Raw genomic sequence first — 14959 nt, forward strand, 5'->3', positions numbered from 1 at the left:
TTTTCATTTGGAAAAACCTTTTTACTTTGTTTAATGGGGGATGTTCCTGGGGAGGGGGGAATAGAACTCTGAAATGGATAATGACAGTCCCGAGTCATGATGGCATGACAGACGTTGTTTTAATATTTCCACAGACAAGACAGTAGTGAGAAAGAAAAGAAATCACAGTGAAAGTGAAATACAATTAAGGCTAAAGAGGAGATAATTTTGGAGAAAAAAAACTTTTCCCTTAACAACTTGATTGCTTTTATAAAAATTATAGTTATTCATTATAAAAGTTAAAAAGAAAAATACAAAGAAAATAACTAGGTATGTAAAGTACAGCACAGGGAATATTGTCAATAATCCCATGAGAACTGTGGATGGTGCCAGGTAGGTCCTAGACTTATCGGGGGACCACTTGGTAAATTGTGTCTCACCACAATGCTGTACGCCTGAAACAAATATAAAATAATATTGAATGTCAACTGTAATTGACAAATTTTTTTATTTTTATTTTTTTAAATGTGTTTTTATTGATTTCACAGAGAGGAAGGGAGAGGGAGACAGAGAGAAACATCTATGATGAGAGAGAATCATGGATCGGCCGCCTCCTGAACGCCCCCCACTGGGGACCGAGCCCGAAACCCGGGACTGTACCCTGACCGGGAATCGAACCGTGACCTCCTGGTTCATAGGTCGATGCTCAACCACTGAGCCATGCCGGCCAGGAGACAAATTTTTTTAAAAAGAAGGAAGAAAAAGAATGTCATTTGGAATCTCAGCCCAGAGATAATCCTTGTTTATATTTTGATGAATGTGATTACTTTAAACATACATATACACAGAAAGTTGTGGACTGACACAGTTTGACAGATGTGGGTTGTATGACACATATTGTATGTGCTGCTCTGTAGTCATTCTCCCCTCGGCATTATCTTGGCTGAGAGGGATGTTTCTAAGTAGGTGTTATGCTGTCTGCAGACTCTGGACACCCCTTTTTAAGCAGCAGCAGCAGCTCAGGAGCAGCCTCTGGTTTCCAGGACGGGCACTGAGATGGCATGTTGGTGTCACCACTGCCCTATGGACAACTCTTTTGACAACTCGTTGATTTTGGAGACTCCGTGAGAAACAGGCATGATCCTCTCCACCCAGGTTTCTGAAAGCCAGTAACACCGGGAAGAGTGTCACCTAAGAAATGTTGCTTATAGGCGGCAAAGATGACTTGCCAGTTTCTTTATAGAAATGTACATTGTGACAACCCACGTAAAATGTAGCAAGGTGTGCACATATACATTGTTTATAAAGATACAGTTTCTTCTTAAAAAGTAAACACTCCTGTAAAAGGTTCTTAGATCTTTTTCTTAAGCATGTTTTCCCATTTATTTCACTTATTCCACAATTATTTATTGAGCTGCTGCTGAATAATATGTATAAAAGGTGAATAAGACAGCTGTGGCTGTCTCCACTGGGCTTAGAGTGGGCTACAGACAGCTAATTCAAACTCATTACAGGCCGGGGGGAGCCTTGATGAGGTAAAGCTCAGGTGTTATAGAAACATGGGGGGAGGGGAACACATAACCATCCCCATGGGGAGAACGGTGGTCTGGAATGGAAGTGAAGTCTGAAGTGTGAGCTGAAGGAAAGGAAAAAAAAAAAGGAATGGGGATTGGGACAAGCTGGTAAAGGGTGTTGTCCACCAAAAGTAGTCCTGAAGGCTGCAGCTCATGGTGAGGAGGAAGGGAAGGGGCTAGAACAGTGGTTCTCAACCTTCCTAATGCCGCGACCCTTTAATACAGTTCCTCATGTTGTGGGGACCTCCAACCATAAAATTATTTTTGTTGCCACTTCATAACTGTCATGTTGCTACTGTTATGAATCGTAATGTAAATATCTGATATGCAGGATGTATTTTCATTGTTACAAATTGAACATAATTAAAGCATAGTGATTAATCACAAAAACAATGTGTAATTATATATGTGTTTCAGTGTATCATTTTCTGCTGTGAAATCCTCACCTGTTTGAGTACACAGGACAGGGGAAAGTAACCATTTGATCGCTGTCTCTGACCCTTAAGAACGGCCAGACTCATAAAACAGGCCTCAAACTATACATTCTACACTCACTTTTTTTTTACTTATCTTTACACAGATCAAACCAGCCAAGGAACTACTAAATCTTGATTTTACTTTTTACTATGTGGACACAGCCATTGTTAAATTCACTTTGATTTTATTTAACCTTCAGATCGATTGGATGTAAAATAAATGTAAGTACATTTTTTTGTGTGTGCCAAGAAGAGTTTGCATGCAGTTAACCCATTCCATACAGTTGTCTGACAGTGTACACCTTGATCTACTAAGATGGGTAGGCATCAATGTAGGCTGTTTGGTAGTTATGTCCTTACCAGAACCTGAGATGTGACCTTACTTAGAAACAAAACTGTGGCAGATAAAATGAATTAAGACGAGGTTATACTGGAGTAGGGTGGATCCTGAATGCAATATGACTGGGATCCTTACAAGAACAGAAGACACACATGCAACATGGCCACGTGGCGATGGAGGCCGAGATTGGGATGATGCCCCTGCGAGCCAAGAATGCCACGGACTGTGGGCAGCCACCAGAAGCCAGGAGGGAGATGTGGAACAGATTCTCCCTCAGAGCGTCCGGAAGAAATCAGCCCTGACAACACCTTGATTGTGGACTTCTAGGTACCAAAACCGGAAGAGAGTAAACTTCTGCTGTTAAAAGCTGCCCAGTTTGTGGTTGTTTGGTGCAGCATCCCTAGGAATCTATACGGTGGTCTTGTATGTCAATACAGGAGAGGAGCCTAAGAAAGTGTGTGTGTGTGTGTGTGTGTGTGTGTGTGTGTGAGAGAGAGAGAGAGCGAGAGCGCGCATTTCTAGGAGTTTATGACACTTGCTGGCAGAATGTTTTCTAGGCTGCCTCTTGTGAATAGACACACTGTCTGCTGACTTGTCCCATTCCTGCCCTTCCCCTCAAACGCCTATGGTCATGCACACAATGGATATCAATATTTAATCTTTCTATTTGCATGTTTTTCCATGTTTATTTTTCAGTTGCCTGCTCCTCCCTCTTTTGTTTATTTTGTTAAGAAGTGCCAGGCTTAGAGTGTTCACCCCCAGAGGGCAAGATTCTTATCTTTTTAAAATGTGCTCAGAAGGCCTACTGACTCATGCCCCAGCCTCTTCTACACATATTATTATTGTTATTTTTAATTTATTTTAGAGAGAGGAAAGGGGAGAGATAGAGAAACATCAGTGTGAGAGAGAGGCATTGATGGTTGCCTCCCATACACGCCCCGTTCGGGAAGATGCTCCAACCAACGGGCCACACGGGTCAGGGCCACAAATTCTTTTTGAAGGTGATTGTTTTGGTTGTGTCTTCTAAGTTTTCCCTCTAACGTTTCTATCATGCTGGCACACAGTCTGCATTACTGAAATAACGTATGCAAAGTAATATGAATTTTAAAAGCTAAAAATGCACCACAGACTAACTATGAGTGAATTTTAAGTGACTGAAGTTATTTTTAAAACATTTTTTTCTGCTGAGAAATAAAGGAGAAAACAATGATAGCCATTCATGCAGCTTTTTAAAGTGTAACTTTGATAGTAAACATATGAACTCAAAATGGTATAATTTAGGATTTAAGTTTTCAGTGGTCTTTCCCCAACTGTAAAAGTTTGGTTCCTAAAAAACTCTGAGGAATTTAAGGGAAAACACAAAGAGAGGAACAACAATCATCAGTAAGTCTATAGGAGATCTTATCAGTATTTTTACATTCTCGCCCTGGCTGGTGTGGCTCAGTTGGTTGGAGAGTCACCCCTTGCAAGGAAAGATTGCTGGTTTGATTCCTGGTCAGGGCACATACCTAGGTTTTGGGTTCAGGTTTGATCCCTGGTGGGGGTGTGTACAGGAGGCAACCAATCGATGTTTCGCTCATCAAAGTCTGTCTCTCTCTCTAAAAAAAAAAAAAAAAAAAAAAAAAAAGTAACCATATCCTCTGGTGAGGAGATATATTTTACATTCATTAAAAGTGATGAAGACAACTCTGAATAAAGACCATGTCAATGATACTTACAGGCCTTCAAATAGTGAGAATGGGTACTGTACTATGTATGACTTTTTATTCTCTACCACTTGTTTGCTAGACTCTGAGAATCTCATTTGCTTACAGTTCATGAGGTTTTTTTGTTGTTGTTGCAGATAAAAAACGCTTCCTCTACCTACATTTTAAATATTTAATATATATTTCTGATTATACTACCTGTGCTTAGAAAGATTATATTATTATAGAGAAATGTAATATAGAAAGTAAAAGTTCCCATAACCTAACCTCCCGAGATGATTGCAGTTTGGTACATATCTACCATATTGGGGAAAATGCCTATTTAACGCTCACTGGATAGAAAGTAGACATTCCTTTTTTATTTTTTCCCCCCAGATGCTCGTGCCTTTCTAACTTTATAATTTGGAGGCACCTCAGCTACCTGCCTTCTGGATTTGTGGTCTCAGAGCTGTGTAATTTGGATAATGGAGATAGAAAAACCTTTGAAAAGCTTTGTTGAACAATTATTTCTTGAATACTTCATCTGCATCCTGAGTTATATTTTATTTGTTCTGCCGGTGGTAACTTCATGGGGACAAGCCTACTAGCCTTTTTAAAACAGATCCCAGCGACTTGTCTGCTCACACTACCCAAAGGAATAGAGATGGAAGGCTGGGCTTACTCATCATCACCGTCTTTTTCCTGTCCAGAGCATCACTGCACAGACCTCTACCCTTCCATTCGTTCCGCCCACTTTCTGTCCTTAGTCCTTACTTGTTTCCTTTATTTATTTTTTAAGGGTCTTGAAATATAACTTTTAAATATTTTTAAAAAAATATTTTTATTGATTTCAGAGAGGAAGGGAGAGACAGAGAGAAAAATAGAAACATGAGTGATGAGAGAGAATCATTGATCAACTGGCTCCTGCACATCCCTCACTGGGGACTGAGCCTGTAACCTGGGCATGTGCCATGACTGGAATCGAACTGTGACCTCCTGGTTCATAGGTCAATGCTCAACCACTGAGCCATGTTGGCTGGGCAATACCTTTTTTAAAAATATATTGATTTGAGAGAGAGAGAGAGAAACATTGATTGGTTGTTCCATTTATTTATGCATTCATTGGTAGATTCCAGCATGTGCCCTGACTGGGGATGGAAGCCGCAGCCTTGGCTTAGTGGGAGGATGCTCTAACCACTGAACACCCCGGCCAGGGTCCTGGTCGTTTCCTTTTAAAACGCCTCTCCAGCAGGAGTGACTTGCAGTTTGCACACACTGACACTTAAATTCCCCCAAGTGTTGAAGAAGTGAACGTAATTACCCAGACACATAATTTTGTGCACATTTGAAAATGGCTGTTCTAATTCCAGCATTGAACCCAGATAAACATTTGGATCAATAATCCAATTTTTCAAAGTTTAAAGTGCCAAGTGTAGAAAATATGAAAATGGGTGAGTAATAATAAACTTTGAATATGCCACTTCATACATTTATCATTTGTCACAGATATGTTGTATTGCTATGCATAATAGACACTTTTAATTTATAGTTTGCATTTACCAAGCCAGCTTCTCCCCAAGCTCAAAATTCCCTTGGCTGTAAATTTAGTCAACTTGGAAAAGCCAGTAGGGAATAAGCCCTGAAGGAATTCAAATGACTATCTTATTAGAGTCATCATTTCAAAAAATGATGCTTTTAGTCAGAATAGACTCTGGAAATCAAATTGTGTATTTTGCTCAACTAGGAAACACAGTTTAAAGCTTATATTCTGGCTATTGGGAGGAAGGGAAGGTGAACAACAAAGCTGGAAAGACCAGCATTTTATTTTTACCCTCTACTAAAGCTGTGTTGTGAAGATGAAAAGAAATAATAGGAAGTGCCCAGTGTGTCCAGCCTAGAGTATATGCTTATTAAATGAGTTTATCCTATTTTGCAGATGGTTTGATAGGACTTAATATTTTCCCCCAAATCCATGATGTTTTCAACTCCCGTACGTACTAATCTGGACGGAAATCACATAGTCCAGTTGCCTCCCTGTTCAGACAAGAAGCCCAGAATCACACATCTGTGGCCAGCCTTCTTCCAGGACTGCACATTTCAGACCTCTGGTTCTAGCCCCATTTTCCTTTGGCCATTGTTACTCATGACAAGAGCTGCTTAGAAGTACTTGGTATTTTCTTGTCCATCACAACACACTGAACATTGAAGTCAAGTTGCTGGTTTGTATGGGCTTATACCTCCCAGCATTGTAGACCACATGCCTCCGTTATTCTTGTGTGCCAGCTGTACCAGCCCTTTCTGGATCATTTTATTAAAATGACGTTGCAATAAAACTATCGGCGGAACAGGATTATTGCGGAGCTGCAGCGCATTTCTCCTCCGCAGACACGCGTTTCAACAGGAGAACCCCGGCCGGGCCGGCGGAGCCTGTCCAGCTCCGGGCGCGCGCAGCAGCAGCCGCCTCCTCCCCCCGCGGCCGCCGCGCACACCCGGACCCGGATCCCGGATTCTCGGCTCCGCAGCTTGGCGCTCTCCCGAGCCGGAGCCGGAGCCGGAGCCCCGGCGTCAGAGGAGGAGGCAGCGGGGGCGGGGGAGGGGCAGTGAGGTCAGCGGCGGCGGCGCGGCCGCGGGCGGCGCATGCGCGGAGCCAGCCCCGTGAGTGGCAGCGGCGGCGCGCGGGGGGCGGTGGGCCTGGCGGGTGGGGGCGGGGGGAGGGGAGGCAGGGGGCCCTCGCGGCGGCCGTGTGTGGGCGAGACGACGGCGCGGGTGCGAGGGCTGTGGGGCCGGGCGCCCGAGCGACACCGGCGCGGCCCTCGCGCGACGGCCACGGTGTGTGGTGCACGCACACCCGCAAACTTCCTCCTCCCCTGCCCGGGAGGCGGGCGCTGAGGGCCGGCGCCGGCGCGGCCCGGAACCCACAACAACAACTGGAGCAGCTGTCAAAACTTCGCCGCCGCCGCCCGGCCTGACGCGGCCCGCGCGGGGGAGGGGCAGCGGCGGGCGCGACCCCCGCCCGCGTCTCCTCCCCGCGGCGGCCGCCTGGGGGCGGGGCGCGGGCGGAGATCCCGGCCGCCGCCCCTCACCCTCCGCTTCCCCGCGGCGCCCGCACCCGGCCCCCGCCCGCGCCACGCCCGCCGCCCGCACCTCCCCGCCCGCGGCCCCTCCCTCGCGCCGAGCGCCCCGCCCGCCGCCCCCCGCCCGGCCCCTGCGCGCTGAGGTGCGCGCGCCCGCGCCGATGTGTGTGTGAGTGCGTGTCCTGCTCGCTCCATGCTGCCGCCGCTCCCGGTACCTGCTGCTGCTCCCGGGGCTGCGGGAAATGCGAGAGGCTGAGCCGGGGAGGAGGAACCCGAGCGGTGGCGGCGGCGGCCGCGGCGGCGGCGGCGGGAGGAGCCCCCCAGGAGGAGGACCGGAATCCATGTGTCTTTCCTGGTGACTAGGATGTCGTCGGAGGAGGACAAGGGCGCGGAGCAGCCGCAGCCGCCGCCACCACCCCCCGAGGAGCCCGGAGCCCCGGCCCCGAGCCCCGCAGCCGCAGACAAAAGACCTCGGGGCCGGCCTCGCAAAGATGGCGCTTCCCCTTTCCAGAGAGCCAGAAAGAAGTAAGTTGAGTGCGAGCCTCCAGGCCGGGAGCCAGCCGCGGCGCCGGGCCGGAGCTGTCACCGCGCGCCCGGCCCGCCGCCCCCGCGCCCGCCGCCCCCGCCGGGTGGGGGTGGGGGTGGGACCGCCGCGCGTCCCCGACCCGGCGCCCTGCCCCGCGCCCCTCGCCGCGCGCGGGCCTCCCGCGGGCGCGCGGGCCTCCCGCGGGCGCCCCGCACCTCCCGCCCCGCCGGGCGCCGCCGCCGCCGCCGCCGCCGCACTTTACTTTTTAGTTGTCCCGGCGCCGGGCTTGCCGGAGCCTCTCTCGGGCGACCTGTCTCGCGGACGCCGCCTGGCCTCGCCGGTCTTTTAAAAAACAAACACGGCGCACACCTGGCGGAGCCGGGCGAGTTTATTGTCAACTACAAAGCGGCGCCCCGGGACGCCGGCCGAGCTGTCAAACGCCGCGGCCAGGTGGTCCCCCGGCGGGGGGCGGGGAGGGGAGCGGCGAGCGCCGACGCGCCGAGTGCGGCTCTTCTTTGTCGCCTTGAACTTTCCTGCTCCCGAACCTGCGCGTTCCTTCTTCACCGTCTACTCGGTCGACTAGGAAGTCCCTTGACTTTTCCCTCCCCTCCCCCACCCGAGCCACACCGCCCAGCGCCCGAACGCACCGCTCCCGCGCGGTCGCCCCGCCGAGGCCGGGCGTGCAGGAAGTTTGGGAAACGCAGGCCGGCGGTGCCGAGCACGTCTGCTCTCGGGACGGCGGTGAAGCGCCGCCGAACTTCCGCGCAAGTGCTGGGGTCGGGGACAGCCCTCGTGGGCTTTCGTGCGCGCACCGGCACTGCTCACTCCATTGCTCGCGGTGGCTGTGCGGCCGCTTTGCCTGGAAATTAAGACGCCCGTTTCGGTGCCAGGGAGTCGCGCAGCCCTGGTGACTCCTGCGGGTGCCCTGGAAGGTCTTTGACGGCTCCGAAGTTGCAGAACGATGTGCGTCGCTTACTCATGTCATTGCACGATGGCTTACCCAACTGTTGGCAGTGGAAGGGTGCACGGGATGGAGGACAGCTGCGCATTTATGGACACCCTTATTTTGGTGGTGGTTCCGGCGAATTCATTTAGTAATGTTGTTGTGTTTGCTGATACATAGTTAAAACAGTAGGGTTAAGTGAGGCAGAGCAGAGCTGGGTATAGGAAGCTCAGGAAGCTCTCGACTGGAGTGCCTTTCCCCCTCTGCTTTCCTTTGACTATGAAAACGACTTAGGGCCTTCATCTTGCCTCCATATTTTAATTGCCAGCTCTTACCGAGCTGTGGCAGATCGTCTGGGAACCGAGTACAAGATGTACATATTATTGCATTAGCTTCTTTGTGATACAAAGTTAGGGTTTGGTATGCCATTTGTATTGTAATGTCTGGTATAAAATCCTATTATTATTCCTGTATTAATTTGAAATTTGGAGAAGGAAGAGAGTTTTGAATAACGTTAAACTTTTTTGTTACTTTTCATATCCTTTAGAGCAACACATATCAAGTCATATTAGGGTTTTAATTTGATTGTTTCCCATTTTGTTATTTGGAAAGCACTTCTTTCAGAACATTAATTTGGGATTATATGTTTTATATTTGTTTTTCAGTTCTTACTCTAGAAAGAGTACACCTATCTGTTGTCAAGCCCCTCTCCCTTACACATGGCCAGTGTGTGCGGGCACACGCACTTCCCCTGAGATGGAAATGAGCTCACTTTTAGTGCAACTTCCAGTGCACCAGAAGGAAGTCTGATTTGGGGTATTACAACTTTATTATTTTAATTTCTACAGAATATACCCATCTAACCGCATGGAGAATGTTTAGAACAATTCTAAGTCTCAAGAGAGTTTTCTCTTTTAGATTTGAAAACGGGTACAGCATTCCTTATAGGAAATTAAGTCTAGTGGTAACTTTGATGGTTCCAAAGTTTGTAGTGAATTCTTTAAAATTAGGACCTTTTGAAGAGGATAGAATCTCCAGTTGTTTTAAAGAAACATATAAATGGAAAACAATGAGTGAAATGAAAGCAAAGAGAAGGGTTTTCAGTTGGTTACACAGTATTAGGATATGTACTTGCAGAACAGACCCTGTATTTAATTGGGTATTGAAGACCCTGAAAGTGAAACTGATAATGTAGCAAATGTAAATTGGGTTTGTAAATGCTAAAAGTATTTGCAAATTAATTATGTAAGAAATGAAAATTAATATTCTTTGTGAAATGCGCTGGAGAGAAAGGTTTTTAAATTGTCAGGGTTATTTAGATAGTCACTAAGTGGTTGTTTTCTGCAGAAGATGGATGCATTATGGCACATTAAAAATTTTATCTTTATTGTTGAAAGTGTTACAAATGTCCCCCTCGCCCCCGCCCCATTGGCCCCCTCCACTCCCCCCTTCCCTCTCCCAGGCATCATGACAATTTTTAAACAATGGATTTGTGTATTTGTCTTTGGATTAGAAAAAGTACTGCTAATTATACTTTTCTTTGAGTTTGAATTTTTAAAAATTAGGTAAACAAATTAAACATCTAACTTTATAATAGATAACTTTTTGACAGATATTGCCTCAGGCTTATTTAATATTAGACAATTTAATGTTTTATCAAATTAAAAGCACAAGCTATATAGTTACTGGTTTTACATTATTATTACTTTAAAATTATGTTTACTACTTAAAATCAAGAATTTTGAACTGAAGCTATTAACCTTATAATTTGAAAAGTAGGTATATAAGTAGGAATTTCCTGTAGTACACAAGTCAAGTGGAACAGTGAACTTTACATTTGTATAAAAGTTCTTCTTAACAGTAAGGGTTATCTAATTATTTGGTTATTTGGAGTAATCTTTATCAGAGGTACAGGTCTTTCTATTGGTGAAGAAGTTTCTGCCACAGAGTAGACAACATTCTAGACGTCTGATTACTTTCCTATTAATGTTAAGGAAACCCTTCTGTAAGTTTTGCTTTTTTTTTTTCTTTCTCTTCCCTAGAATATATAAGGGAAGCCAAGAAAACATTCTACCATATTTCTTTGTTGTTAACCCTCACCCGAGGATATTTTTCCATTGATTTGTAGGGACAGTGGGAGAGAGAGGGAGACAGAAAGAAACATCCATGTGAGAGAAACACATCAACTGGTTGCCTCCTGCATGAGCCCCCACCAGGACCCGGGCTAGGGAGGAGCCTGCAACCGAGGTACATGCCCTTGACCGAAATCGAACCCGGGACCCTTTGGTCTGCAGGGCGACACTCCTTTACTGAGCCAGACTGGCTAGGGCTCTACCATATTTCTTACCAAGTCAACAAAGTTGACATTAGGGATGTGATGGGTCTTGGGGTGGCACAAAAGCGGCAGGTGGTGGGGATAGGCTTTCTGGGCACTGTCCTTGATCCTCTTTTAAACTCTTTACACCCTGTACCTACAATAGGCCAGTTACTGCTATTAGAAGGCCACCTGGAAGATTCTTGCTGCAGAAAAATTAGGCACAACTAATGCTGTCATATAGGGGATCAGCAAAATATAGCTGGGCTGCAGGTGATGTAAGGCCCCTCCCCCAACAGTTTTCTCATTTCTGTAGCTGTGAACCTGAAATAAGTGATTAGAAAAAACTCTGTTGTGCCGGGTTGGTGTGGCTCAGTGGTTGGAACGTCAGTGCAGGATCTGGTTCAATTCCCTAGTCAGGGAACATGTCTGGGTTGCAGGCTTGATCCCCAATAGGGGCCGTGCAGGAGGCAGCTGGTAGATGAAGTTTCTTTCTCATTAATGTTTTTCTCTATCCCTTTCCCTTCCTCTTTCTCTAAAAATCAGTAAAACATATTAAAAAAAACCACTCTGTTGCACCATAATATATGCAGTTTCACAAAACAACAGTTTACAGTTGAGAGGTATTGTTATTTATGCTCTTTGAGATAATACAACTTTGTAGTCTTTATGATAGTAATTCTTTTTATTTTATTTAAAAAAAATTAGATAAATGGACATTTTCAGTAATTACCGACCTCTGGAACTTAATGGGCACTGAAATGTTTTAATTTATTTGAAAAAGCTGGTCCAGGAATGGCATTCTCTCTTATCTGTTAGGCGGTAGTTGTCTAACCTGACCCTGCTCCTATTTGTCTCATTCATGGCACCTCTGGTTTTTGAGAATATGATGTGAGTTTTTCTAGAATCCTCACCTGAGGATATTTTTTCATTGATTTTTAGAGAGAGTGGAGGAGAGAGGGAAAGACAGAAATACCAATGTGAGGGAAACACATTGATTGGTTGTCTCCTGCACGAACCCCGACACCAGCCCTGGCCCTGGCCCTGGAGGAGCCTGCAACCGAGGTTCGTGCCCCTGACTAGAATTGAACCCAGTACTCTTCAGTCCACAGGCCGACGTTCTATCCACTGAGCCAAACTGGCTAGGGCGAGAATACATTGTTTTTAGTCAAACATAGAGTTTTTAGTAAGTGTATTGGTGTTTATTACTATGTAAACTTTTATCTCAGTTTCTCATGCCAGATTTGTAGACAGTTTGCACAGTGACAAGGCACAGTGCTCCACCCTTACCTTTCCCCTACCTTTTTGCAAAACTGCACCTTATTCCCCAGCCACAGTCAGATTTCCTCTGGGCAGATAGTACTTGTCCAACCTTGTGTTCTTTTTAAAAAAAAAAAAATATTTCTTTATTGATTTCAGAGAGGAAGGGAGAAGGAGGGAGAGACAGAAACATCAATGATGAGAGAGAATTATCGATGGGCTGCCTCCTGCACGCCCCTCACTGGGGACCAGGCCCGCAACCCAGGCATGTGCCCTTGGCCGGAATCGAATCTGGGACCCCTCAATCCGCAGGCCGATGCTCTATCTACTGAGCCAGGCTGGCCAGGGACAACCTTGTGTTCTTAAGCCACTTACTGTTAGGAGCTTCCAAACTGCAAACTGTCAGTTTTAGTTATAGAGAACCTTGGATGCTCTCTCTCTGTGCTTTTCCTGTTGGGGACATGTGAGATCCCTTGACAGGATTTGCTAGAATTTTTAATCTTTGAGATGTTTGGACTAACCATAGCTGATATAGAATAAACTTTCCGATCACTGTGTGTGTGTTCCTTTTATTCTTTATTGTTTTGGCCCATCTTTTCATGTCAATAAACATTAATTCTTCTCTCTTAAAAAATTTTCTTTATCATGTTTGTGCTAAAGTGGCTATTTTCAGAACTTCTTGGCAATATAAATTGCAGAAGTTAATGAGTGAAGTAGGGATGATGTCTTCTTTATTTTCTTGTGATGGCCTGCATGCACATAAACATAAGCTTGTGGTTAGTGTAGAATCTACATTGTAGACCAGTGATGGCGAACCTATGACACGCGTGTCAGAGGTGACACGCGAACTCATTTTTTTGGTTGATTTTTCTTTGTTAAATGGCATTTAAATATATAAATAAATATCAAAAATACAAACCTTTATTTTACTATGGTTGAAAATATAAAAAAATTCATAGCCCTAGCCGGTTTGGCTCACTGGATAGAGCGTCGGCCTGGGGACTGAAGGGTCCCAGGTTCGATTCCGGTCAAGGGCATCTACCTTGGTTGCAGGCACATCCCCAGTACCTTGGTTGCAGGCACATCCCCAGTAGTTAAGTTAGGGTTTTTCAAAATGCTGACACGCCGAGCTCAAAAGGTTCGCCATCACTGTTATAGACCAATCTTGAATTAGTAATTGGAAGTGTCAATTTCTCTATTTGCAGAATTTGAAGGACTTAAGAACATAAGAGAAGCAGGAATGACACAGCTTTTTTTTTTTTTTTTTTTTGTACTTTTTCTAGAAAAAGCCTCCTGTAAAACATAGGAAAATTATTTGACTTTGCTTCTGCTGTTAATTTTTGTGGGAGCAGTAACTATGATGCACAAATGCTGAAATTGTTTAAGAAGTTTCATTCATGTTATTCACAGAGCATGTATGTAATATGCTGGGATGTGGACAATCAACCTGGAGGAAGATTCACTGGGGCCGCGAGGGGTCTGCAAAGATTTGGAGGAAGCAGTACTTGAATTGGACCTTGAAGGATCAATAGGATTTAGCCTAGTAGAGTGAGAAGAAAGTGAGTGTTGGAGGTGGGTAACAATGTGATTAAAATTATTGAGGACTGAGGAAAGTGTTAAAGGTGTTTTCTTAGAGTGTGAGTAGAACAAGAGGCTTAATATGGGGTTTAGGGCCAGGCTGTGATGGTCCTTGCATGCCACGCTAATGAGTTTGTGCTTTATAGTCCTGGAGTTATAAACTGTTTACAAGGACCAGGTAGGTAACTTAAATGAGTTGCTTGCTGCTTGTAAGATCCTAAATGACAGCTGACACTGAGGCCTTTGGGGAAAATCGGTGAATGAAAACCTGGGGAGTCCCAGGAGCCCATGGGACTTGCCTACCTGCAACCCATAGACAGTTCTGGCTGATGGTTGCCATGTGAGACTGGGAGACGTTGCTCCCAAATACTCTGGTTTTTATGTGAAATCTCTTGATTTTTAAGTATTTTCAGTTAATTAAGATCCACAGCACTATTTGGGACTACACCTTGTGGACTAGGTTTAATCTGTGGCCTGTGGGTGGGCTGCAGGTCTTCAACCACTGCTTTCTGTCCCAACTTATTTTATTTTGTAAATTAATGCTTTGAAAGCAGATATTTGCAGTTTTCCTAAGGACAGAATGCTATTAAATTACATTGTATTCATTACTTTATTGAATGAAGGTGTCTAATACTTGGTGATTTGATGATAGCTATTTTAGGGAAACCACCCTGATGTTAATATGAGGAGAGGACTTACCTGGAGGCAGAGAGAATAGGCTCTTGCAGTAGTCACAGTGTGAGGTAATCAGGGCAGAGGGTACACTGTTGATAGTGTGGTTGGAAAGGAAGAGGGATTTCAATCAATGCAGAGGAGGAATTTCGAAGTTCTTGACATAGCTGTCTAGAGGATGGACATACCTGGGAGTACTGGCATGTAGAGTTGGAGTTTAGGAGCTAGATTAGGATAGGCGATTAAAGATGTGATTTATCTGAAATCTGAGAATATGGAGAGTAGAAATAGTAAAAAGATTAAAATACCCTTAGGAGATGGGGGAAAAGGGACCCAGAAAGTCTGTAAAAATGAGAAAGGAAATCAGAATATATTCCCAGTATAAATGGGTAAGTATGCACATATGTACAAAGATGCTCATGGCAGCAGAGAAAAGTAGAAAAATAGTAGAGAAGAATTGGCAACAACAAAATACCCATCAGTGGACAGCCATGTGGTTTTTGTCAGGACAGAGGGGTAGAGTAGACCTGTAGGTACC

General features: G+C 45.4%; 1 protein-coding gene across 1 annotated transcript in view; it reads left to right on the plus strand.

The window, feature by feature from the left end:
* Positions 1-7273: 7273 nt before the first annotated feature.
* Positions 7274-14959, plus strand: part of KMT2C (lysine methyltransferase 2C) — a 260224-nt gene continuing 252538 nt past the window's right edge. Inside the window, exon 1 of the mRNA XM_081101731.1 lies at positions 7274-7653. Within this exon, the coding sequence (XP_080957857.1) occupies positions 7493-7653 (161 nt within the window). The 5' untranslated portion in view covers positions 7274-7492. The remainder of the gene's footprint in view (positions 7654-14959) is intronic.

This window comes from Myotis nattereri, assembly GCF_964212035.1.
Source record: "Myotis nattereri genome assembly, chromosome: 11".
NCBI lineage: Eukaryota > Metazoa > Chordata > Mammalia > Chiroptera > Vespertilionidae > Myotis > Myotis nattereri.